The following is a 17,856-nucleotide window of genomic DNA, read 5'->3' as shown; positions in this document are numbered from 1 at the left end:
GGGGCGTCTGGGGTCGCCGCTCAGGACCGACCCCCGGGCCCGGGCGGCCGCGGCCGGCGCAGCCCCCGCCGGCCACGGAGCGCGAGTGCCCGGCCCCGCCCGGCCGGCCCGGTTCGGGGCCCCGCGGCTCCGTCCTCACCGCGCCGCGCTCGGGGCGCCGGGGGCCCGGGGGGCGACGGTGCGCGCGGCTGCCCCTCGCCCCCCGGGGTGTCCGCCCCCTGGGGATGGGGGTGCGGCGGGCACAAAGGGAGGCGCGGGCCCCCGGGCGCCGCTCGCGGGGCTCCGGGGCCTGAAGGGCGCGCGGGGACCCGTGGACGCGCCCCGCGGGGGCCGGGTCGGGGGTGCAGCCGCCCCCCCCCGCCGCGGGGGCCCCCACCCCCGCGCGCGTCCCCGCCGGCGCGCGCCCCGGGCTCCGCCGCCGGCCGGGGAGGCGCGCGCCCGCCCCCGCCCTCCGCGCCCCGCGCGCGCGCCCCGCGCCGCCCGCCCGCCCCTCGCGCCGCACCCCGCCCCCGGCCGGGCCCCTCGCGGCCCGGAGAGCGCGCGCCGCCATCTTAGCTGCGCCGCCGCCCGCGAAGCCCGCGCCGCGCCGAGGGGAGGGGAGGCGCCCGGCCGAGCGCGCACCCGGGTCCCGCGGCGGCGCCTCCTCGCACCCCAGCTCGCCGCGGCGCCCGCAGCCGGCCCCGGCCGCACCCCGCGCCCCTGCGCTCCCGCCCGGGCCGGCCGCGGCGCCCCGACCGAGCGATGCTGCGCCGCGCCGCGCCCGCGCCGGCCCCGGCCGCCTGGCGGCTGCTGCTGCTGCTGCTGCTGGGCGGCCGCGGGGTCTGGGCCGCGCGAGGTAAGCGGGTCGGGCGGGGCGCGGGGGCAGGCGCGGGGGGCCGGAGCGGGGCGCGGGGGGCCGGAGCGGGGCGCGGGGGGCCGGAGCGGGGCGCGGGGGGCCGGAGCGGGGCGCGGGGGAACGGAGCGGGGCGCGGGGGGCCGGAGCGGGGCGCCCGGGGAAGCCTGGCTCCGTCCCGGGCTGGGCTCCCGGGCCGGGGGCGCCCCCTTGGCCGCCGGGGTGGGGGCCGCGCCGACCCGGGTCCCCGAAGGACCCGTCTGCCTTCCCCGCGCGCCCGCGGCTGGAGATGCCCCCCCGGGGGTGATGCCCTGTCCGTGTGGGGTGTGCTCGGGCGTGCTCCAAACTGGGGGTGCAGGCACAGATTTTGGCGGCTGCTTATGTAAGCGCCCACTCCTCCGCGCCTTCCCGGGATGCGGCTCCCCGCGGGGCCGCGGACCCCGCGTCCTCGCCCCCCGCGCCCCTCCGGGGTCCCCGCGCGCGCTCCGCCTGCCACGACCCGAGGCTGGAACTTCTTGCCCCCCCGACACCTTTCCCCGCAGAGGTGAGGTCGCGTGAGCCCAAGACCGCGGCCTCACCTGCGCCAGGAACCCCTTGCCTGCCCCGACGACGGCGCGGGTTTCCTGGCGGGGTTCGGGTCGTGCGAGGACCTGCCGGGATGCTGCTCGCCAGAAGCCCAGACCCCTCTCGGGTCCCTCAGGGCCGAAATGATTTTATCGATACTTGGCGAGACCTGTTTCTTAGAGAATTTATTTGTTGTTGTGTTAACCTTCGTCGGCTCAGCCTTCCCGCGGCTCGGGCTCTCCGGTATTGACCGATCTTGCCAGCGAGAAGCTTACGCATTGCAGATAGGTGCTTCTGCAGGAGCTGGGGATCGTAAACGCTTTCTTGGTCTTGGAGCAAAGTGATCTGCGTGGAGTCAGGAGAGTCCTTACATCTATTTTTCTGATCTTTTTTAATCAGAAAAAAATGGGGGTGAGGTCTGAGGAAGTCTAGATGAAACGGTCATTAATGCATTTTAGCAAGCTTTTAATAAAATTCTCCTTTAATAAAATTCTTCCTCGGCATGCCGTATCAAGAGAAGTGTGGTGTTCCAAGTTGAAGGGCAGAAGAGGCAAATGCCTCTTTTGTTCCATGTTCCTTCACATCAGGATGATAAACTTTGAATACTTCTTTCATAGCCGACATTCTGTTGACTGTCAAATTCGGGTCTGATACTCAGTATCGAAACGCTCCCATTTGATTTTTAAAAGTTACATCAAGCAAAGTTGGAAGAATGTTCTTTCCAGATGTGGGATGGAGGTCTGCAGGTCTCATAATGCATCCAAGAGGATAAAACAGACCTCCGTGCTGCAGCATGGACGTAGGAATTCATCAGTAGGTTATTTTGCTGATCCTGTATGATATGAACTTCTGGGGATTGCAGTGTTGGGGATATTAGATAATAAAAAATGCAGCAGCCTTCCATGGCTGTAGCTTCTTGGCGACCACTTTGAGTCTTTTTTTAAATGGCAATTTTCAGGTTTTTGGGAAAATGGTTTCTTGATTGATTACCTTGCTTTTCATAAACAACTGTCAGGGAAAAGTCATTTGAATATAGGCTTCAGTATTATACTTAATCTCATATTTTTATTGCCAAAAATAAATAGCATTTATTTCACATAGACCTTTAATTGCTAAAGAAATAATGAAATATGAATAATCCTGGATGTATTCCAGTTTAAGAGTTGTAACTCAGTTAGCTGGAACCTTCTGTTAACTTCCGGTTGCATACTGCGGGTAGGAGAAAAAGCATAAAGCCATACTGTTTCATAGGAATTCTTCCAAAAAAAGGCGAGTTTTAAGAGTTCATATCATATAGGATCTCTGTCAGTAGTCTTTGATTTTAGAGTCCCCAAAATTAATGTTTCAGTTTTAGACAGAAGGACTATGACAGATAAGTGGAATTTTAATGAAATGTGATTGCATTATTTTTGCATTGAAATAAGAAGATGCTGTAATTCCATGACACATGCTTCAGTACCTGGTGAAGCCTATTAAACCAACTCTTTTTTCCTCTCTCCTATATTGAGGTAACATTGGTTGACATAGCCAACTCTTAATGTTTCAAGGGAGGAACCTGATGGATTTAAAATTTGAAGACTTTTTTAAAGAAAGGATTGAGTTATTTTTATTATTGCTTTCTAAGACAGAAGCATGAAACTTTCTAGATAGGATTTTTATTTATGACTCCAAACAAAATAGGAAATCTGATGATCCTGAAAATCGGCTGGAGTCTTTTTCACATATTCTTGTTAATTGAAATTTCAGATCATTAGGCTTTAAAAAACATGCATTTTCTTAATTTGGTATAGCACAGGAATTTGAATTCTTTGGTAAAGAAAATTTGAGATAATGATTTGTTATAAAATACATAATCTAGTAGAGCTTTGGGAATATGAATTCAAGATTGGTGGATAGGATTCTTGCGGGGTTGAGTTACTGCACCATTAAAAAAAAAAAATCCATCCAAAACCAACGATGCAGAAGTAGCATTGACACACAATAGAGATGGGGTGCAAAGGCCAGAAGTAGGTGTCCTCAAGGTGACAGCCCCCTGCCCAGGCTGGCTCACCAGGCCTGTCTTTCCCACAGTCACCACCACCGGGAACTGGGATGCTGCTCCCGTTGTCCCGGATTTGCCCCTTTCTTGCCTATGCTCTAGGCATATTTTGGTTCATTTTCTTATTTAGCTGTGGGATGATATTATTATTAGATTGAAAATATTCACAATCTGTTGCTAAGGCTTTTTTCTTTTTCAAGTTTGAGACAAAGATTCAATTCCTTCAAAGGAACTGAATGTAGAACAGCTTAAAAAACCTGCAAAACACATCTGGAAGTTGGCTTCTTTCCTTCTAGAACCCTCCAAAGAAGTATGTAGGAGCAGAGAAAAGGAAGAGCTGGGCTTTGCTTTTTCACCTCTGGGCCGACCTGAACGTGACCTGCCAGCACAGTGCACCCAGCTGCGTGACTTGTGACCAGTAGGGCTGTGGTGTTGCGATGCGTCACGTCTGCCTTGATCTGTTTCCCTGAACTTGTTGTTTAAGATCTCGGAAGACTTTTCCCATGTCCACTCTTTATAAATTTTGAAACGGGCTTTTTGAGATATAATTCATATACCACAAAATTCACCTTATGTGTATACAATTAAGTGATTTTAGTGCATTTACAAAGTTGTGTAACCATGATCACTATCTAACTTTCCAACATTTTCATGCCCCCCACCACCAAGAAGCACTGTACCCATACCCCTTAGACCTGCTCCAGATTCCCCACCCCCATCCCTGGCAACCACTCATCTGTTTTTGTCTCTGTGGATTTGCCTGTTCTGGACATTGCATATCCATGGAATCCATACTGTGTGGCCTCTTGTGACTACGTTCGCTGCTGATGTTTTCAAGGTTCATGATGATGTAGCAGGTATCAGTGTTCATTTCTCCCCCGGACGGTATTTCCTACAGACTAAATGTCCTGCAAGTTCATATGTTGAAACCTGATCCCCAAGGTGGTGGTATTTGCAGGTGTGGCTCTGGGGAAGTGATTAAGTCATGAGGGTGAAGCCCCCATGGGTGGGATTAGCACCCTCTGAAAGTGCCTCAGACAAGGCCCTTATCCCTTCTGCCTTGTGAGGACCCTGCCGAAGGTGCAGCTTATGAACCAGGTGAGTCCGAGTCAGACACTGAATCTGCTGGCACCTTGATCTTGGACTTTCCAGCCTTCAGAACGCTAAGAAATAAACTTCTGGGGCCTCCCCGGTGGCGCAGCGGTTGAGCGCTGGGTTGCGAAGCTGCTCCGCGGCCTCTGCGGCACCGGTTCGATCCCCGGCTGCTCCCCGGGCACCGGAGGAGGGTCCCACATGGCGCGCAGACCTCTCCTGCCGCCCGCTGCTCCCCTCAGCAGTGTACTTCGGTCCTTCTGCCTGCTCTGCTCCCCGCTCTGGCTCTGGTGAATTCTCTCACCCTCCCGCGCTTCTGACTGTACCCAGTGCATGTATAAACAAAACAAACAAGCAAACCAGCAAACAAATAAATAAAGCATGCCTCTATTAAAAAAAAAAAAAAAAGCTTAAAAAAAAAAAAAAAAAGAAATAAACTTCTGTTGTTGATGAATCACCCAGACTAAGACCATGTTCCAGTGCGTGGAGAGGCCACATTTTCCTTCTCCATTCATCAGTCGATGGGCATTTAGGTTGTTGTCCACTTTGCTTTTTATGAATAATGCTGTTGTGAACACTTGTGCGGGTATTTATATTTTCACTTCTCCAGGGTCTGCAACAGGGAGGGAATGCCTTTGCCTGGTCTTTGGGTAATTGTTTAACCTTCTGAGGAACTGCCACACTTTTTTTCCCAACTGGCTGCATGATCCTCGTTCACTCACAACCCCTGTAGTCACTCCTAGGAGCATCTGTCCAATCAGATACATATTTTGCTGTTGCTCAAGAGTAGTCTTATTTGTGTTTTTTTTTTTTTAAAGATTTATTTATTTATGCATACAAGAGCTGGGTTCAGGCCAGAGGTGCGGGGGGTGGGAGGACTCACCAGAGACAGAGTGGGGAACAGAACAGGCAGACTGACTGAAGTACACTGCTGAGGGGAGCAGCGGGTGAGGCAGGAGAGGTCTGCTGCACCATGTGGGTCACCTCCCTGGCCGGGTATCGAACTCATGCTGCAGAGGCTGTGGACTGCTTCAAAAGTTGCGTCTTAACTCCTTGCACCACCAGGGAGGCCCCTTACTTGTGTTTTAAGTGGCTGATTTTTCCCCTCTCTAGGAATAAACTGGCATCTCATCCAGCCAGTCCTTCCTTGCCCCTATCATGCCTGTGTTGTTTCTAGCCAGGGGTTGGACTTTGAGTTGAAAGGGGCTTTTGGAAGGTCTGTCTTCTGTGCCTCAGTCGCCTTCCTGATGAAACAGATGCTTCTTCACGCATCCTGACAATTGGTCATTCAGCACGGGACACTTGTGAGCCCACACAGTAAGCCTTCCCTTCCAAACATTGTTGGGGACGTCAGTTGGCTTTCCCTGGCTCTGAATCTTGTCAAGTCTCCACATCTTTGCAGGCGTCCAGTTCTGTACTTCTTTGTCTTTGCTGCCTCTCACTTTCAGAAAGGCTGGGTGTGTTTGTGAGCCAGTGTCCATCCTGGCCCCGTTGTCCACCTGTCATGTGAGGACTGAGGACAGTGCTGTAGATTCAGTGTTGGGGGACACATGCCCCCCCCCCAGCAGTGTAAATACCTCGTTTTCAGCATCAGGTTTATGAAAGCGAATGGAAGAAACATTAGCGTTCTTAAACTACAACTAGTTTAGAAAATGACATTTTTTTCATTCATGACATTTTTGTTATGGTAATTGGCTAAAAAGTGTGCTTTTATTGAAGTAAATTATTTTGTCTAGTCCTTTGATCTTATTTAAAGTACAATTTGCTATTTACCCAATTTTCAGTCATAGTATCAAATGCTTAGAAATGTCTTTAGAGTCAAAGTGAATTTTATTTTATTTTTTTTTAAAGATTTATTTATGCATGTAAGAGCTGGGGTACAGGCCAGAGATGGGGGGGGGCGGTGACAGGATTCCCCAGAGATAGAGTAGGGAACAGAACAGGCAGACTGACTGAAATCCACTGCTGAGGGGAGCAGCGGGGAGACAGGAGAGGTCTGCTGCGCCATGTGGGTTGCTCCCTGGCCGGCCGGGGATCGAACTCATGCTGCAGAGGCTACGGACAGCTTCATAGTGCAGTGCTTACCCCCTTGCGCCACCAGGGAGGCCCCCAAAGTGAATTTTAAAGCTCAGTGAAAATGAATGTCTTATGTCTAAAGTGTAAGACATATTTAGTCTGCATTCTTCTTAATTTTTTTTTTTTATATAATACAGAACTTTCCTTTTAAGGACTACCAAGAAAAACGAATACCATAAACTTAAATTGGAGAGATGTAAAACGGGAGAGTGGATATTTCCTTGAATGAAGTGTTTTAGACACGTCACAAATGCCGGTGACTCATCTGTATTTGCTTGTTCAATCTCATCTGTATTTGCTTGTTCAATTGATGGTTGATCAACTGATGATTCTGAGTGATTTGTAAAGGTTGTCTATGAAGTGACTTTCAAAGAACACATTTATTCCATCTGAAATGCAGAATCCAGTCACATTTAACTTCGCATATTTGAGATATCACTGATGATGAATATTGATGGGACTAGCTGTGCAATACCGGGGGCCGAGGGCAAAGTGGAAGCGCAGACCCCTTTGTTCAAAATTATTAAGGAATTTAAGATGGCAACGGACATTAAACCCGTTAAACCAGACGGGAGCCCAGCACACCCAGGAAAGTGGCCCTGGGTCTCGGTAGACGGATGTGGTGGAGAATTAATTGTCCGATGTGGGCCTGGCCCTGGGAGTGTAGCCGGCGTGCTAGGTCCTCTGGGCACCCTCTCCGATGAACCAGCTGATGCACAGCCTCCTCCGGGGCCCTCCCGCAGCCGCCCTGCCTCTCATCGGAAGATTTTTATTCTCTGGTGGCCTCAGGGTGGGGGTTGCTGGCTTCTGTGGCCCCAGTACCTGACAAAGGACCAGGCTGTTCTAACCTCATTCTGGACAATGCCTGCAAATCCAGGCAGAGGCTAACTGAGGAATAGGGTCCTCTTGATTTGGGAGATTAAAGCCTGGCATCAAGCCGCCGTATTTACCTTTAAAATACCTTGACTAATTCATGCCAGTTTCCTATTACATATGGGCTTAGCAACAAGGACAGCAGAAATAATTAAAATTCTTGGCTGATCCCTGATCTTTTTTTTGGCCAGGCATTTTAAACCCTTATCATAGTAGCTAGGAAGTAGCAAAATGCGTTAACTTGAATTTAATTTTCTCCTGCTGTCCCTCTCCTTGGGTGAATGTAAAGGCCCCGTGGGGGCTGGAAGGTGGGCCGCGGACCCTGGGTCAGCAGTGCTGTGTTAATACTGGGGTAGTTTGCTAATCCTCAGTCTGGATTAGCAAACCCCAAATTGGCAATGCTTCTAATCTGGCTTCTGAGTTGTTTGTAAATATCCATTAATATCTGCCCATGCTTCCTGAATAAAGTGTTTTCACTTGGCAAGAGTTGGGAAGTCCATGCCCAGGCGTACGGAGCCTTCTCTTAATTAAGAGACGCAACTAAATAGCATCTTGCAAACATTCAAAGCCTGGAATCGACGTGACCGGAAGGCTTTTTGATGTGAAGTGTGACATTTTTAAAACTCTTTAACCTCTGGAGGAACAGGTGCCAAGGGCAGTTTCATCATCCAGCCGCCCTCGCGGTGACTTTGGTTAATAATAACCAAAGCAGCATGAGTCTTTCCTTGAATGAAGTGTTTTAGACACATCACAAATGCCCATGACTCATCTGTATTTGCTTGTTCGATTGGTAGTTGATCAACGGATGATTCTGAGTATCTTTGAAAGGTTGGAGAGATTTACCACCACGTGAAAGTGATGTGTGAGGCAGGTGAGTCTGCGCAGAAGGTCTTCACTGCATTTGCTCCCTTTTCCTGTTAGATGCTTATGTGCTTTTCAGTGCTAATGGACAGCATGAAGCTGGGGGCAAAGAGGCAAAAAGAAAGCTGACTCTGGCCACTCAGGCTGGCTGTGGAGGTTTTGATCTGAAGGGAGAAGTCTGAAGGTCTGGAAGTGAGTGAATAGTAGAGCAGATTGGGGCTTGGGGCAAAAGCCTTGCTTGGGATAGTGCATCTTGGCTACCTTCTTCTTTTTTTTTTTTTTAAATTAATTAATTTATGTATACAAGCACTGGGTACAGTCAGAAGCACGGGAGGGCAAGAGAATTCACCAGAGTCAGAGCGGGACGCAGAGCAGGCAGAAGGACCGAGGTACACTGCTGAGGGGAGCAGTGGGCGGCAGGAGAGGTCTGCGTGCCATGTGGGACCCTCGCCTAGCAGCTGGGGATCGAACTGGCGCTGCAGAGGCTGCGGGCAGCTTCATAGCCCGGTGCTCAGCTGCTGCGCCACCAGGGAGGCCCAGGATACCTTCTTTTTTGGAAACTTGAAGACAGACCTATAAACTGAGGCAAGCTGGTGGAATGGACAGGGGTAGAACCCTGCTAACAAAAATGTCTAGCTCTGGTCAGATTGAGATCTTTGTCCTGAAATGCTCAGGCACATTTTGTTTTTCCCTTCTCATAGCTGAGGACCCCGGCTGAGGTGCCTGGCCAACCTCAGTTCGTGCTTGCTTCTAGTGATGGCTTTTCAACGCCCGGACCAGCTTTGTCTTGTGTACTGTTTCCTGGGACTCGTTTCTGATTCCCAGATGCCCTGAAAAGGCAATTTGTATTGATCTGTTAGGAATTCAAGTTGGAACTCAAGTTGTATTTTCCCCTGGAAACAGTGTTCAAAACTGTTTAAGTTACAAAAGGGATGGTCAGTGAAAATCGGACAAATTTGTGGTAAAACAGCACACACAATTACAATATATGTATTTTTTTTTTTTTTTTTTTGCATAGAAGAACTGGAGTGCAGGCCAGAGGTACAGGAGATGGGGGGATGAGAGGACTCATCAGAGACAGAATGGGGAGCAGAACAGTCAAATCCACTGAAATACACTGCTGAGGGGAGCAGCAGGGAGACAGGAGAGGTCTGCTGCACCATGTGGGTAGCTCCCTGGCCGGGGATCGAACTCAGGCTGCAGTGGCTGGCTGAGACTTTAACCCCTGTACCCCCAGGGAAGCCCCTGGTTTTCTTTTTAGTTTTACTATAGGGTATGTTTTGGATGATGAAGCCACAAACAGGTGAAAATGTGTAAGTTGATGTTAAGATCAGGCTTATTGTTTGGTAATATACACTTATTAATCATTTTTTTTTGTAGAATGAGATATAGGAAAAAAAAGCCACCTTTCCCCCTAGTTCAGTACTCATTAGATGGCCCTTTGGAGACCTTTAAGTGGCTGTTGTCATTGTAAAAATTCTCTGTAGAACTCTTCTTCAATAAAAGAAGTCTCTCTGCTGTTGATTTTTCTGAAAAATGTTTTGGAGTTTTCCCAGCATCTGGAAGAAGTCATCTGTGGCATGGACCTGTTTGTCTTGGTGGAGAGCGGCTGGTGGTTTGTTTTGGCTTTGCCCTGGATTGATGACCCTTGAGAGGTCATCTACTCCTTTCTACCCTTTTAGGATAAAGTCCACTACTTTTATTTTTTAAAAAGATTTATTTATTTATACAGACACTGGGTACAGTCAGAAGTGCAGGAGGGTGAGAGAATTCACCAGAGCCAGAGCGGGGAGCAGAACAGGCAGAACGATGAAATACACTGCTGAGGGGAGCAGCGGGTGGCAGGAGAGGTCTGTGCTCCATGTCGGACCCTCGCTGGTGGCCGGGGATCATACTGGCGCTGCAGAGGCTGCGGGCAGCTTCACAGCCCAGTGCTCAGCCGCTGCGCTGCCGGGGAGGCCCAAATCCACTACTTTTAAAATCTGGCAATTTGTCTTCTCACTCAACCTCTAGTTGCTGGTACACTTTGAATTAGGATGTGGAGCACTTCTGTAAACCCAGACATTGAAAAATCTGCTCCATCAAGAGGAAACTGGTTTCTTAATTATATGACTAAGAGTCTAGAAATGGAAAGGATTTTGGAAATCACTGAGTGCTATCACCCTGTTTTGCCAGAGGGAACAAGTGAAGCCAGTGTATTTGTCGGGGTATTTTCATAGCTCAGCAAGTGAAAGGTGGGACTGGCGGAGCTGGTGGAGCATGCCTCTCTCCTCTCTGTAACAAGGAATGCACCGCAAACATAAATCCAGAGTCCTCCCTGGTGGCCTAGGGGTTCGTCTCAGTCTCATCACTGCTGTGGCCTGAGTTCGATCCCCGGCCAGGGAGCTGACCCACATGGCGCAGCAGACCTCTCCTGTCACGCCCGCTGCTCCCCTCAGCAGTGGATTTCAGTCGATCTGCCTGTTCTGCTCCCCACTCTGTCTCTAGTGAATCCTTCACCCACCCCAGACCTCTGGCCTGCACCCCAGCTCTTGTATGCATAAAAAAAAATCTTAAAAATGTGGAGAAAAGGATACATTGTATTAATAAAGTTGCATTCTTTTAAATTTTGTAGTGCCTTTTTTTTTTTTTAATAGAGGCATGTTTTATTTGTTTGTTTGTTTATTTATACAAGCACTGGGTACAGTCAGAAGCACGGGGGGTGAGAGAATTCACCAGAGCCAGAGCGGGGAGCAGAGCAGGCAGAAGGACCGAAGTACACTGCTGAGGGGAGCAGCGGGCGGCAGGAGAGGTCTGCGCGCCATGTGGGACCCTCCTCCGGTGGCCGGGGAGCAGCCGGGGATCGAACCGGCGCCGCAGAGGCCGCGGACAGCTTCGCAACCCAGTGCTCAACCGCTGCGCCACCAGGGAGGCCCTGTAGTGCCTTTTTAATGCAGAACTCCCAGAAATTTGCACACACTGATCAGACCCCAGCATAGGGGCCTCATTTCACTGTGGAGCCAGCGGTCATGATCAGACCAACCTGGTCTTCCTCCTGTCCCTGCGTCCTCCCGGGATGCTGCAGGCACTGTTGGTGGCAGTGCAGTGCATGGCTAAGAACAGGACTCCGCAGCTTAGCCACTGGAGTGCCAGTCCCAGCTCAGTTATTCACTCACTTTGTGCCCTTGACCAGGCGAGTCTGTTCCTTTGTCTGTAAAAGGGAGATGATAGCACCCATTTCAGGATTATTGGGAGGAGTAAACAAATTTCATATGTATTTAGAACATGGCAGAAAGCACGGGCTTGTTTTGTTAACTGGAGTCCATATAACGCCCCCCCTTTAAAAAATTAAAGTGAAATTCACATCACAGAAACATGGCATTTGAAAAAAACAGTGAACTTTCTTTTTAGAGCAGTTTTAGGTCCATGGCAAGCTTGAGTGGAAGGCAGCGTTTCTGTGGCCCTGTCCCCGCACCACCTCGGCCTTCCCCGCCATTGACACCTGCTCCGGAGCAGTACTTCTTACAATTGAGGAAACTCCTTTGACAAATTGTCTCCCAGAGGCCAGTGTTTACATTAAGATTCACTTGGTGTTGCACATTCTATAGGTTTTGACAAATGTATGATGACATAAATCCTGTCATGGATATGTGTGACGCACAATAGTTTCACTGCCCTGAAAAATCCATTGCCCTAAAAATTCTCCACCTATTTATCACTCCCTTCCCTCAAACTCCTGCAACTCCAGCTCCTTAGTTTCACCTTTCCCAGAGCACCATAGAGACGGAATAATAAATCTTGTAGACTTTTTAGATTGGTTTCTTTCATTTGGTAATATGCTTTTAATTTTCATTTTCACTAAGTTTTTCCTCATTCCTTGTAGCATCAAATAATATCCCAGGTTTGCATGGACCACAGTTTTATTTATCCACCCACATAAAGGACATCTTGGTTGCTTCCAGGTTTTGACATTTATGAATAAAGCTGCCATAAACATTCCTGTGTAGGCTTTTAGTGTGGACTTAGTTTTCCATTTACTTGGGTAAATGCCAAGGAGCAGGACTGCTGGATCATATGGTAAGAAAATGTTTAGTTTTGTAAGGAATTGCCAAACTGTCTTTCAAAGTGACTGCAGCATGCATTCCCACCAACAATGAGTTAGCATTCTGTATGCTCCACATCCTTGCCAGCACTTGGTGTTATCAGTGTTTTGGATTTTGGCCACTCTAGTACATGTATAGTGTATCACTTTTTTTTTTTTAGATTTATTTTTATTTATTTATTTATACAAGCACTGGGTACAGTGAAGAAGCGCGGGAGGGTGAGAGAATTCACCAGAGCCAGAGCAGGGAGCAGAGCAGGCAGAAGGACCGAAGTACACTGCTGAGGGGAGCAGCGGGCGGCAGGAGAGGTCTGCGCGCCATGTGGGACCCTCCTCAGGTGGCCGGGGAGCAGCCGGGGATCGAACTGGCACTGCAGAGGCTGCGGGCAGCTTCGCAACCCAGCGCTCAACCGCTGCGCCACCGGGGAGGCCCTATAGTGTATCACTTTTAATTTGCAGTTCCCTAATGACACACGAGGTTGCATGTCTTGTCTGAATATGTTTAAGTTCTATCGTCTCTGATGAGGTGTTTGTATGAGTCTTTTGTCCATTTAAAAAATCATATTTGTTTTCTTATTGTTGACATATTTGCTGTCAAATACTTTTTCTGTATCTAATGATAGGATCATGTGATTTTTTCTTCTTTGACCTGTTGATGTGATGGAGTCATTAAATTACTTTCAAATGTTGAACCAGCCTTGCATATCTAGGATAAATATTTGGTCCTGGCATGTGATTCTTCATCATGGCTTTGAATTTGCATTTATGTTTTTTTGCAGCTATGTTCATAAGAGAGAGTGGTCTGTAGTTGTAGTATAAATCTTTGTTTGGTTTTGATATTAGGGTGATACTGGCTCAGAATGAGTTAAGAAATCTTTCCTCTACACACCTGCCTTCTCAAAGAAATTGTAGAGAATTAATGTAATTTTTTCTCTTAAATTTTGGTAGAATTCACCAGTGAACCCATCTGGGTCTGGTGCTTTGTTTTGGGAGGTTATTAGCTATTGATTCAATATCTTTAATAGATGTGAGCTAGTCCCATGATCTGTTTCTTTGTATAATTTTTGACAGATTGTGTCTTTCAAGGAATGAGTCCATTTTGTCTAGGCTATCAAACTTGTGGGCATAGAGTTGTTTGTGATGTTCTTATCTTTGTAATGTACGTGGGACCTGTAGTGATGTCCCCTCTCAAGTTTTTCTTCTGTTTTTTTTTTTTTTTTTTTTTTGTTGCTGTTACTTATACTGCCCCTTTATTCTCCAACCGGAACAATATCACATAGCATTCAGAATCACCCACGCTAATGTCAACCATTTCCTTGGTAGATTTTTTTTCTTCTTTATATTCTCAGGCAGGTCTGCTACTCCCCTCTCTCATTTATTTATTTTTTTATACATTATTTTTTGTTGTATTTTTAAAAATTAAATTTATTTATTTATGTATATTTTACATCCTTGTTCATTTGCTTTCTCCTCTCAGGTGTAGTCCTGTAAAATTCCCACCACCGTTTCACCCGTGCTGCTGCTTCTGTTTTTGACTTAAGAGGAATTTATTTCCTCATGCTGGGAAGCTGGCAATTTCAAGATCAAGGTGCAGGCCAGTCAGTTTCTGATGAAAGCTTTGTTCTTGGCTTGCAGATGGCAGCCTCCTTGCCATGTTCTCATGTGGCAGAAGGAACTTTTATTTTTGGTGTTAGTAAATTATGTCTTCTCTCTCTTTTCCCCCTTTGTTAGGCTGTCTAGAAGCTTGTTGATTTTATTGATGTAGTCAGCTTTTTTGTTTTACTGATTTTCTGTTTCATTTCTGACCTAATTTTCATCATTTCTTCTGTTTACTTTGAATGTAATTTGCTCTTTTCCTAAGATGGATGCTTTGATTATTGATTTTATTTTTATTTTTATTTTTTAAAGATTTATTTATGTGTACAAGAACTGGGGTACAGGCCAGAGATGTGGGGGGTGAGAGGACTCACCAGAGACAGAGTGGGGAACAGGAAAGGCAGACTGACTGAAATGCACTGCTGAGGGGAGCAGCAGGCGAGTCAGGAGAGGTCTACTGTGCCATGTGGGTCACCTCTCTGGCCGGCCAGGGATTGAACTTGTGCTGCAAAGGCTGTAGATTGCTTTATAGTGCGTTGCTTAACCCCTTGTGCCACTTGGGAGGCCTTGATTATTGATTTTAGATCTTTGCTAATATATGCATTCAATATCATAAGTTTCTCTACAATCACAGCTTTTGTTGCATCCTGCAAATTTTTAATAGGCTGTATTTTCATTTTCATTAGTTCAAGTTATAAAAAATTTTCTCTGGAGACTTCTTTTTTGATCCATGTGTTATTTAGTATCATGGTGTTTATTCTCCAGGTATTTTAGGGATTTCCTGATACCTTTCTGTGAATGATTCTCATTTTACTCCTTGCGGTTTGAGAGCAGACATTGCATGATTTTTATTCTTTTGACTTTGTTAAGGTGTTTTGGTGAATACGGTCTGTCTTGGTGAATGTTCTGTGTGAGTTTGAGAAGACTGTCATTTGGATGAAGTAGTCGCTACATGTTATTTGTATCCAGTTTGAGTAATGCTGTTGAGTTCAGCTGTAATCTTACGGTTTTTTGCTGTTGGATCTGTCCATTCCTGGGGTGTTGAAGTCTCCAGCTCTGGTAGTGGATTCATCTTTTTTGTATAATTCTCTTAGTTTTGTCTCATCTGTTTTGATGATTTGTTGTCAGACTCAGGCAAATGTGCTTGACATTTTTAAAGCAATTTAAATGATTTATTGTCTAAAAGTTTATCCACAATAGGATAGGCTGTGGGGTAGGTTTGATTTAGTAGTTTGACAACATCATCAGAGACCTGTCTTCTTTACTTTTCTTGTTCTGCCTTCAGTCTAGTCAGCATCATTCCATAATGATTCCGTAATGCTACCTTCTTTCAAAGTAGCAAAATGATCCAGAAATCCAAGTTCAGATCCACGTACCATTTTGCGCAGAGGGGAGATGGTGTCCCTTTTGGTGACTTTTCCAGAGAAGCAAGAAAGCTGCTTTCATAAAATCAGTACTTTAGAGGATATATAGTGCATGTTAATGGACAAAATTATCTTAGAGGTCCTTCCTGAATTAACATCCATGCCTGAGAAATGGCATACACTGTTTGGCTTAGGTGTGGCTCAAATGTAACTAACACTTAACAGCTAGTGACTGTTAAATCTTCTTGAAGAACTGTTTGTTTTATAATTATGTAATGACTCTGGATCCCTGGTAACATTTCTTGCTTTGAAGTTGGCTCTGTCTGCAATTCATTTAGCAACTCTTGTTTTTTTAAGTTAGGATTATGTCTTTCTTATCTCTTTATTTTTAATCTATGTCTTTGAATTTCAAGGGAGTCTTTTGCAGGCAACATATACATGGGTATTGGTTTGTTTTTTAATTCACCTGGGCAATCTCTGTCCTTTAATTGGTGTATTTAGGCCTTTGATGTTCACAGTGATTATTGAGGTGGTTACTTTAATATACATCATATTTGTTACCTCATATTTGTGATTGCTTTCTATTTGTTACCCTTGTTCTTTGTTCCTTTTTCTGCCTTTTGTGTTTTTTTAAAAAGATTTATTATTTATTTATTTATACAAGCACTGGGTACAGTCAGAAGCGCGGGAGGGTGAGAGAATTCACCAGAGCCAGAGAGCCAGAGCGGGGAGCAGAGCAGGCAGAAGGACTGACGTACACTGCTGAGGGGAGCAGCGGGCGGCAGGAGAGGTCTGGTGTGCCATGTGGGACCCTCGCCCGGCAGCCGGGGGTCGAACCGGCGCTGCAGAGGCTGCGGGCAGCTTCGCAACCCAGAGCTCAACCACTGCGCCACCGGGGAGGCCCTGCCTTTTGTGGTTTTAATCAAGCATTTTATGTGATTTCATTTTCTTTTTTCTCTCTTAGCATATTGAATATACTTTTTAAAAAATTTTTTAAGTGGTTGCCCTAGAGTTTCCACTGTATATTTACAACTGATCCAACTCCCCTTTCAAATAACACTAATCCACTTCACAGGTAATCTGAGTACCTTATAACATAATATTCCTGATTCTTCTCCCTCGTTATATCATTGCTGTCATCATAGCAATGAATGTCTTTTATACCCTATAACCTACACAGACGTGTGCGGAAGCCTGTCTAGATACATGTCAGTGTACATAATTCCATTGTTGCTATTTTTATGTCAAACAAACATGTTTTAAACCAATTAAGAATAAGAAAAAGAAAAGATTTTATTTCACCTTTACTTTTTCATTCTTTACTGTTCTTAATGTAGCTAGAAGATTCTGATTTATATAATTTTCCTTCTTTCTGAAGAACAGCTTATAACGTTGCTTATAAGACAAGTCTGCTGGCGACAATAAATCCCCTTGATTGCGGTTTGTCTGAGAAAGTATTTTTCCTTCACTTTTGCAGGATAATTTCAAAGAATGCTTAGTTGGGCTTTTTCCTCTTCACACTTGAGATATTTCTCTTTACTCTCTTCTTGACTGCATGAATTCTGAGGAGTCAGAGGTAGTTCTTACCCTCTTCCCTTTACAGTTACATGCTTTCCCCTTTGGGATTCAGTCAAGATGTTTTCTTTGTCTTTGATTATCTGCAATTCGAATAATATGTGTGTGGGCATAGGATTTTTTTGGTTATGGTAGTTGCATCTATTATGAGCTTCTTAGATCTGTGGTTTGGTGTTTGACATTGATTTGGGGGAAATTCTGACATTGTTGTTTCAAATGTTGCTTCTTTTGCTTCCTTCTTGATTAGGTTTTCCTGATTCTCTGATTCTGCCCATGTTATAGTTGCCTGACAGTTCTTGGATATTTTGTTGTTGTTGTTGTTTGCTTTTTTTCCTCTCTATTTTATGTTTTTTGTAAGTTTCTGTTATTATAGCCTCGCGTTCAGAGAGTGCATCCTCAGCTGTGTCCAGGTACTAGTAAGCCAGCCCACCAAAGGCATTCTTCGTGTTACATTGCTCTTGATTCCTAGTGTTTGTTTATTATTTAGCATTTTCATCTTGCTGCTTATCCTTCGAGTCCTGTTGTTTACTTTTTCCATTAAACTTATAGCATATTCCTGTGGTTTCATAAAGTTCCTGACCTGATAATTCCATACTCCTGCTGTATCTGACTCTGGTTCTTATGCTCCTGTTCCAGCTTTCAGATGGGGTTTTTGCTTTTTAGTATGCCTTGTGATTTTTTGCTGAAAGCTGGACATAACGTATGGGGTGCAAGGAACTCTGGTTAGCAGGCATCTGGTAATGGAGCGCAAGGTGGGTGGGGAGGAGGGGACGTGTTCTGCGGTGCCAAGGTCCCGGCTCAGTCTGTGCCCCCATCTGCGAAACTCACTGGTGCTCCCAGGCCCAGGTGGGTGGCTGGGGTGGGCTGGAGTCCTTGTTTCCCGCTGTGTGCAGAGATCCTGTCT

The 17,856-nt window shown here is 46.8% G+C and overlaps 1 protein-coding gene across 3 annotated transcripts in view; it reads left to right on the top strand.

The window, feature by feature from the left end:
* Positions 1–741: 741 nt before the first annotated feature.
* Positions 742–17,856, top strand: part of CLSTN1 (calsyntenin 1) — a gene marked incomplete at its 5' end in the record, with an annotated part of 58,640 nt that continues 41,525 nt past the window's right edge. For all 3 annotated transcript variants that reach the window (XM_084242995.1, XM_084242996.1, XM_084242994.1), the window contains one exon: positions 742–835. In XM_084242995.1, coding sequence (XP_084099121.1) covers positions 742–835 — 94 coding nt within the window. The remainder of the gene's footprint in view (positions 836–17,856) is intronic.

This window comes from Talpa europaea (assembly GCF_964194135.1).
Source record: "Talpa europaea genome assembly, chromosome: 9".
In the NCBI taxonomy this organism is placed as follows: Eukaryota; Metazoa; Chordata; class Mammalia; order Eulipotyphla; family Talpidae; genus Talpa; species Talpa europaea.
Note: the sequence above shows the minus strand (reverse complement) of the source record. Positions and strands in the feature narration are given on the sequence as shown.